Here is an 8,984-nt window from a genome sequence, read left to right on the forward strand (position 1 = left end):
TAGAAGGGGGCAAAAGAGTTATACATACGAGTTCTAGTAAAACCATATCTTTGTACTCCAATATATATAGACCGGTAGATATTCAGTAACAACACACTTAGCTACTTAATACAAATATTCTACTAATCCCGTCATTTTTTGTAAAGTTTGATCTCTTTCCACCTTGATTCCATGAAGTTACTCGAATTCTCTGGTGCAGCATATACTCCACATTTGAAATACAGATCCCCTGGTCCTTGATCTTTCACCACAAACTTCTTGACAGCATCAATGAAAACTATAATCTTCCCTTTGTCAACGTTGTGGATTATGTTTACGCGGAACCACTTGTCGTAAAGATCAGTAGCTACGACGTTGTATTTGTAGTATTTGATATCTCCGTCATACATCCTTAGCTGTAGAGATGTCGCTCCCTCAGCTGCACCGTGGATCTGCACTATTGTAACCCCAGAAGTACCACTTGGCACATATGTATAGCCTTCAAATTGCCAAATTCCAGAAGAATAGTCATGCCCCTAAAACAAAACCCCCAAGTTCAACAAGTAGTTAGAATTTTAGTGATGTAGGTAGCACTGTGAAAATATGGTAGATAGAGGGAAAGATATTTATACCGAAATGCGCAGCTCTGACCGCGGCCTAGTTGTGCTGTCCGCTTTGAAGGGCTTGTCATGGTTGTATATCCAAAAACTTCGAACTCCATCCTTGTAACTGTAACGATCATCGAGGGGTTCATTATATGGTTTTTGTAACACAAAGTTGTCTTCTGTCAATGGTACAGGGGTGAATCCATCAGTAGGATCAGCGGCACAAAGATGGTGGTATTTCAGGATCAACAAGAACAAGCAAAAGAACTTGTAGAAGGAATTCATTTTCCTGCAGTCTATAAACAACATGGGATCTATGGGAGTTTATGCTGTGAGAACTGGATACTCACTTAAGCATATTTATAGCAACAGCTAACAACATGATAATTTCCTTTCATTCTTTGATTACTTTTCTTTTGTTGTTATTGCTTATTACAAAGTTCAGCAGTTGGAGTTGTACGCATGTCTTTTTTTCTGGTCAATCAAAGTGGTACTTGGACCAAGATTGCGGATTACCCGTGTTGCCCAACGTAGCATATCCGTCTCCTTTCACTCAAGTTAGAATTCCCGTCCCCATAAATTATAGTAATATAGGACATTATAATATTGGTTGTATCCACTACAAAACTAATATTTGGACCAACAGTCTCTACACTCTTATAAAAAAAATATGGTTACTGCCAAGGTTAAGCACAGTATAATGAATTATATAATCCCAACCTTAACGTTTGGTTTGCTTCTAGTATTCTAAAGAATGATGATAGTTAATTGTATATTGAAGTATAATTATTTATTTGGGATAATATGATATAGGTCAAATTTATCAGATGAATATTACCTTGTCGGATAAATAAAATCCAGAACTAGCAGCATTCACCATTTCCTCCCTCTTAATGTTCTTGACCCTTTTGTAATTTGATGGACGGCACAAACTAAGGCACTGGTCAAGGACCCCAAAAGGATGCTGGTCGCGCCAACACAGATCAGCCATCCCTCTGTTTTTGTTTCACTTTTCTTCGTTTATTTCGTTAAGCATATTTTCCAGCCACTGAAATAAAACAGTTGTTTTCCCACCCAAATTTGGCATATTATTATGTTTTTGTGTTTTCTTTATACAAATTTGGGCTTAAAACCTCCACGCTTGTTATTTGTTAAACCACAATTGATGCACGTACATTTAGTGTCCAACAAACAAGGGATTTTATACTCCAAATAGTTTTGTCATTAATTAATTTATTCCACGCTTGATCATCCTTGTTATGCTCAGGGACATATCAATAGAGTCCTAACATTATCCCACTTGAATTATCATTGATCATATCCTTCATCAACATATTGAATCAAATTAATCCCTTAGTGATCACTTTTGGACAACATAACCATTAATCCCTTTGCATATCTGCCATAAACTATTTCAAAGAAATAAACCTTAGAAAATCTTGTACATCAATACAAGCACCCTAAGACCACATTTCCCAAAATAACTTATGCGTGATGCAAATACCGAAAAAAATTTAAAGTTTGTTTCCAAGCTCCCACTGATCAGAGCAGTCCACCATTGTCAAGCTTTTGTTTAGTCTGAATCTTTCATCAGTCCACAACATTTCAATTAGGGGTGAGCAAACGGGTATAGAAACCGCGGGTCGGGACGGGTAATGTAGGTTTGGGGCGGGTACGGGCCGATTCTAAATGTTTTAGAAAATAAACGGGGTGGGCCGGTTCCTAAACCCTAGAAAAACGGTACTCCGGACCGAGCCGTTTCTAATTATAATCAACGGTCGAGATTGAATGATAACTTATCATTCAATCTGAACAGTTAGTTTATACCCTAGTCTCACACTTTCACCACTGTTTCACTCACAGACTCTCTGACTCACTCACTCACTCACTCCCACCTCTCATTTACCATCCATCACTCGACTCAGGTATGATTTGGAATTGAGGTGATTTAAAAAAAGGCTACAACAACAACAATAACAACAACAAAGCCTTTTCCCACTAAGTGGGGTCGGCTATATGAATCCTAGAACGCTATTGCGCTCGGTTTTGTGTCATGTCCTCCGTTAGATTCGAGTACTCTAAGTCTTTTCTTAGGGTCTCTTCCAAAGTTTTCCTAGGTCTTCCTCTACCCCTTCGACCCTGAACCTCTGTCCCGTAGTCACATCTTCGAACCGGAGCGTCAGTAGGCCTTCTTTGCACATGTCCAAACCACCGTAACCGATTTTCTCTCATCTTTCCTTCAATTTCGGCTACTCCTACTTTACCTCGGATATCCTTACTCCCAATCTTATCCTTTCTCGTGTGCCCACACATCCCACGAAGCATCCTCATCTCCGCTACACCCATTTTGTGTACTTGTTGATGCTTCACCGCCCAACATTCTGTGTCATACAACATCGCTGGCCTTATTGCCGTCCTATAAAATTTTCCTTTGAGCTTCAGTGGCCTACAACGGTCACACAACACGCCGGATGCACTCTTACACTTCATCCATCCAGCTTGTATTCTATGGTTGAGATCTCCATCTAATTCTCCGTTCTCTTGCAAGATAGATCCTAGGTAGCGAAAACGGTCGCTTTTTGTGATCTTCGCTAGATTGCTCCGGTCATTAGTGTGGATAAGTATATAAATGGATAGAGAGAGGAAAGCAAACACAAGATGTACGTGGTTCACCCAGATTGGCTACGTCCACGAAATAGAGGAGTTCTCATTAATTGTGAAGGGTTTACACAAGTACATAGGTTCAAGCTCTCCTTTAGTGAGTACAAGTGAATGATTTAGTACAAATGACATTAGGAAATATTATGGGAGAATGATCTCGTAATCACGAAACTTCTAAGTACCGGAGTGTGGTATTGTCTTGACTTGCCTTATCTGTCTCATAGGTAGATGTGGCATCTTCTCTGGAAGTACTCTTCCTCCATCCAGGGGTGGTATCTTTAACTGGTGGAGATGCACAAGGTAATGTATCAATTTCACTTGAAGCTTACTTGTAGTTTCAGACTTGGTCAAGCGCGATACAAACCATGTAGTAGGAGTCCCCCAAGTCGCCGAGCTAGGGGATCTGCTGAAAGAGGTGACAGACAAGGTAAGCAATCAGAGCTCCAAGCAATCAGTCCCAGATCAGAACTTTGATTTCGAGTTCCGGCTGATTATTCACATTCTCTCTGTCTTGCAAGCAGCATGAAGGATAAAGAGAAGAAAAATGAGAAGAGATAATATGGGATACTTTTGCTTTTGAAGAAGTAACTTTCCACAGGCTTATTCTTGAACTGGGCTGGAGGGTTTTCTGGTTTCCTTCAGATTATAAGGCCGATTGAAGAATTTGACGGTCAAAACAAGTCCATCAAATCTAGAGTACGTTCGACCCTGCTGATATGGGATACTTTTTCTTTTGACAGAGTAGTGGATGTATCGGCACGTGTGCTGTTACGCTTATCTCCACATGCATCCTTGTATCCTTCTCACTTGCCCTATCTGTTCCTCAGGCAGATGCGGTATCTTCCCTGGAAGCATAAGATGTTGAAGATGAGTACTCGAGAGCAATGTCAGGTAAGTAATCAGGTAAGGGGTTCCAGGCAGTCAGTTCCTGACTAGAAGCTTGATTTCAAGTGTTGACTGATTGCTCTCTTTCTCCTTATCTTGCAGGTAAGAACAAGGCCAAAGGAAAAAGCAGGGAAAAAGCATGATATGGAATACTCTTGCTTTTAACCCTAATGATATGAGATATTCTTGCTCTAGTATAGCTTGTTTGCAGAGGTATTGTCGGGGGGAAAGAAAGCTGAATATTTCGAAAGGCTTCGTTGGGAGTGCCCTCTCAGATATGAGGAAGAGTTGAGCATTTTTGCAGGTCTGCCTGTCCGTTGGGGATGGAGGTCGACATATATAGGAGTCTCCCTAACAACAAGTAGTAATGCTATTCCTTTACCCTGCTTGGTCATAGCACGGTAGTGGGAGCTGCCAGCTTCACATGTTTTAACTCTGTCAGAGCACTTTGAAAAAGTAGTTTGGTATCTGGAAAGCTGATGTTGCGTGTGAAGATTACAGACAAGCTTTATCCAAGGAGATCCGGCTCTTGAAGTTGGGAAAATGGTGCCTCTTCGGTTTTCGAACAAGCAATCCTGTCGGGGATCTGGCTCTCGAGATTCGGATAACGATGCCTCTTCGATTTTTGAGAAAGCAATCCTGCTGGGGCTCTGGCTCTCGAGATTCAGAGAGCGGTGTCTCTTCGATTTTTGAGAAAGTAATCATGTTGGGAGTCTGGCTCTCGAGATTCGGAGGGCGGTGCCTCTTCGATTTTGGAGCAAGCAACCTTGTTGGGAGTGTTTTCTTGAATGTGAGTAAAGGTTGGGCATGTTTGCTAGTCTACCTTGCCACGAAGCACAGAGGTTGACACACAGGGACTTTCCAATTATCCAGCAGTGGTACTGTTCCTTTACCCTTGTGGGTAATAATATGGTAGCTAGACCTTCAAAATTTATGTGTCTAAACTTTGTTAGTGCTGTTTCTTTGCTACTCTTTTACCCTTCTTGGTCAGAGCGATGTAGTGGGAGCTGCAAGCTTCACATGTCTCAACTTTGTCAGAGAACTTTGGCAAAGTTATCTTTGGTACCCATGAGCTAATGTTGCGTGTAGGAAGTGGGTGATTGAACAGTAAGATTCATGTGCTTTCTACTTCACCAGAAATCTTCGACAGAATGCCCATAATTTTCGCAAAGCTGAGTGTGCGTGTGACAGGTGCTGACAAGGCTGGAAAAGTAGATGCCTCTTTGATTTCTGAGATCCGCCCTCGTGGTCTCTGAGCAGCCCAGCTTTTGAGAAAACAAGCGCCTCTTCGATTTCTGAGATCAGCCTTCGTGGTCTTTGAGCAGCCCAGCTTTTGAGAAAGCAAACGCCTCTTCGATTTCTGAGATCGACCCTCGTGGTCTCTGAGCAGCCCAACTTTTGAGAAAGCAAACGCCTCTTCGATTTCTGAGCAGGCGCCTCTTCGATTTTTGAAGCTCCGTCGAGTGCAGATTTTTATAGAGGCTGGCATTAAGTTCCAAAGCACACTTGAATCTCCACCAGTAGAAGCTCCATTCTTGCACTTCTAAGATCTTGATTTGTCCGACCTCTTCTCTCTTCAACACCTTTGAAAATGTCTGGCCCCTCCGACCGTCGTTTTGACTTGAACCTTGTTGAAGAGGCAGCCACGCCTTCTCCAGACAACATATGACGCCCATCCTTCGTCTCCCCTACTGGTCCTCTTACCGTTGGGGATTCCGTGATGAAGAATGATATGACCGCTGCGGTGGTGGCCATGAACCTTCTCACTCCTAAAGATAACAGACAACTTTCCAAATGGTCTGATGAGTTAGCTGTTAAGGATTCTCTGGCTCTCAGTGTTCAGTGTGCAGGTTCTGTGTCTAATATGGCCCAACGCCTATTTGCTCGAACCCGCCAAGTTGAATCATTGGCGGCTGAAGTGATGAGTCTTAAACAGGAGATTAGAGGGCTCAAGCATGAAAATAAACAGTTGCACCGGCTCGCACATGACTATGCTACAAACATGAAGAAGAGGCTTGACCAGATGAAGGAATCTGATGGTCAGGTTTTACTTGATCATCAGAGATTTGTGATCTTGTTCCAAAGGCATTTATTGCCTTTGTCTTCTGGGGCTGTATCGCTTAATGAAGCTCCAAATGATCAACCTCTGATGCCTCCTCCTTCTAGTGTTTTGTCCAGTACTGAGGCTCCGAATGATCCCCCTCCGGTGCCTTCTCTTTCTGGGGCTCTACCGACTGCTGAGACTTCTCCTAAGCAACCTTTGTGAAGGCTCCCTGTTGTTTGTTTATTTTGACTCATGTATATGTACATATTTGTAACTTATCGGGGATATCGATAAATAAGCTTTGCTTCATTTCAACGTATTGTGTTAAATACACCAAAGCCTTATTCTCTAAGTTCTTTGAATTTTTCTTTTGTTGAAGCTTGTATGTTGAAGCTTTGTGAGTGGAGCATGTAGGTTGAGGTAGTGTTCCCTTAATTTCCCGAGTGAGGAAAACTTCTCGGTTGGAGACTTGGAAAATCCAAGTCACTGAGTGGGATCGGCTATATGAATCTTAGAACGCCATTGTGCTCGGTCCTGTGTCATGTCCTCCGTTAGGTCCAAGTACTCTAAGTCTTTTCTTAGAGTCTCTTCCAAAGTTTTCCTAGGTCTTCCTCTACCCCTTCGGCCCTGAACCTCTGTTCCATAGTCGCATCTTCTAATCGGAGCGTCAGTAGGCCTTCTTTGCACATGTCCAAACCACCGTAACCGATTTTCTCTCATTTTTCCTTCAATTTCGGCTACTCCTACTTTACCCCGGATATCCTCATTCCTAATCTTATCCTTTCTCGTGTGCCCACACATCCAATGAAGCATCCTCATCTCCGCTACACCCATTTTGTGTACGTGTTGATGTTTCACCGCCCAACATTCTGTGCCATACAGCATCGCCGAACTTATTGTCGTCCTATAAAATTTTCCCTTGAGCTTTAGTGGCATACGGCGGTCACACAACACGCCGGATGCACTCTTCCACTTCATCCATCCAGCTTGTATTCTATGGTTGAGATCTCCATCTAATTCTCCGTTCTTTTGCAAGATAGATCCTAGGTAACGAAAACGGTCGCTCTTTGGTATTTCTTGATCTCCAATCCTCACCCCTAACTCGTTTTGGCCTCCATTTTCACTGAACTTGCACTCCATATATTCTGTCTTTGATCAACTTAGGCGAAGACCTTTAGATTCTAACACTTCTCTCCAAAGGTTAAGCTTTGCATTTACCCCTTCCTGAGTTTCATCTATCAACACTATATCGTCTGCGAAAAGCATACACCAAGGAATATCATCTTGAATATGTCCTGTTAACTCATCCATTACCAACGCAAAAAGGTAAGGACTTAAGGATGAGCCTTGATGTAATCCTACAGTTATGGGAAAGCTTTCGGTTTGTCCTTCATGAGTTCTTACGGCAGTCTTTGCTCCTTCATACATATCCTTTATAGCTTGGATATATGCTACTCGTGCTCCTTTCTTCTCTAAAATCCTCCAAAGAATGTCTCTTGGGACCCTATCATACGCTTTTTCCAAATCTATAAAGACCATGTGTAAATCCTTTTTCCCATCTCTATATCTTTCCATCAATCTTCGTAAGAGATAGATTGCCTCCATGGTTGAGCGCCCTGGCATGAACCCGAATTGGTTGTCCGAAACCCGTGTCTCTTGCCTCAATCTATGCTCAATGACTCTCTCCCAGAGCTTCATTGTATGACTCATTAGCTTAATACCCCTATAGTTCATGCAATTTTGTACGTCGCCCTTATTCTTGTAGATAGGCACCAAAGTGCTCGTTCGCCACTCATTTGGCATCTTCTTCGTTTTCAAAATCCTATTGAAAAGGTCAGTGAGCCATGTTATACCTGTCTCTCCCAAAACTTTCCACACTTCGATTGGTATATCATCTGGGCCTACTGCTTTTCTATGCTTCATCTTCTTCAAAGCTACAACCACTTCTTCCTTCCGGATTCGACGATAAAAAGAGTAGTTTCTACACTCTTCTGAGTTACTCAACTCCCCTAAAGAAGCACTCTTTTCATGTCCTTCATTGAAAAGATTATGAAAATAACCTCTCCATCTGTCTTTAACCGCGTTCTCTGTAGCAAAAACCTTTCCATCCTCATCCTTGATGCACCTCACTTGGTTTAGGTTCCTTGTCTTCTTTTCCCTTGCTCTAGCTAGTTTATAGATATCCAACTCTCCTTCTTTGGTATCTAGTCGCTTATACATATCGTCATAAGCCGCTAACTTAGCTTCTCTCACAGCTTTCTTCGCCTCTTGCTTTGCTTTTCTATACCTTTCACCATTTTCATCAGTCCTATCCTTGTATAAGGCTTTACAACATTCCTTCTTAGCCTTCACCTTCGTTTGTACCTCCTCATTCCACCACCAAGATTCCTTTTGGTGTGGGGCAAAGCCCTTGGACTCTCCTAATACCTCTTTTGCTACTTTTCGGATACAACTAGCCATGGAATCCCACATTTGGCTAGCTTCCCCCTCTTTATCCCACACACACTGGGTGATTAATTTCTCTTTGAAAGTGGCTTGTTTTTCTTCTTTTAGATTCCACCATCTAGTCCTTGGGCACTTCCAAGTCTTGTTCTTTTTTCTCACTCTTTTGATATGTACATCTATCACCAACAAGCGATGTTGATTAGCCACGCTCTCTCGTGGTATAACTTTGCAATCCTTACAAGTTATACGATCCCCTTTCCTCATTAGAAGAAAATCTATTTGTGTTTTTGACGACCCACTTTTGTAGGTGATCACATGTTCTTCTCTCTTCTTAAAGAAGGTGTTGGCTAAGAAGAGATCATATG

At 42.2% G+C, this 8,984-nt stretch overlaps 1 protein-coding gene across 1 annotated transcript; it reads right to left on the reverse strand.

Annotated features, from left to right (window-relative positions):
- Positions 1 to 900, reverse strand: LOC103410792 (citrate-binding protein-like). Its single transcript, XM_008349457.4, has 2 exons — positions 612 to 900; positions 1 to 515 (listed from the first exon to the last, which is right to left on the reverse strand). The coding sequence occupies exons 1-2, from the start codon at positions 891 to 893 to the stop codon at positions 132 to 134; spliced, it is 666 nt and encodes a 221-aa protein (XP_008347679.2). The 5' UTR covers positions 894 to 900; the 3' UTR covers positions 1 to 131.
- Positions 901 to 8,984: the final 8,084 nt, after the last annotated feature.

This window comes from Malus domestica, chromosome 10, assembly GCF_042453785.1.
Source record: "Malus domestica chromosome 10, GDT2T_hap1".
Lineage (NCBI taxonomy): Eukaryota > Viridiplantae > Streptophyta > Magnoliopsida > Rosales > Rosaceae > Malus > Malus domestica.

What these genes read in the sequence shown, in the direction of transcription:
- LOC103410792 (XM_008349457.4), bottom strand. Translation starts at nt 893, where the DNA reads ATGTTGTTTATAGACTGCAGGAAAATGAATTCCTTCTACAAGTTCTTT. An exon ending in GGTCAGAGCTGCGCATTTCG is followed by an intron (nt 516 to 611) that starts GTATAAATATCT and finishes GTTTTGTTTTAG; the next exon opens with GGGCATGACTATTCTTCTGG.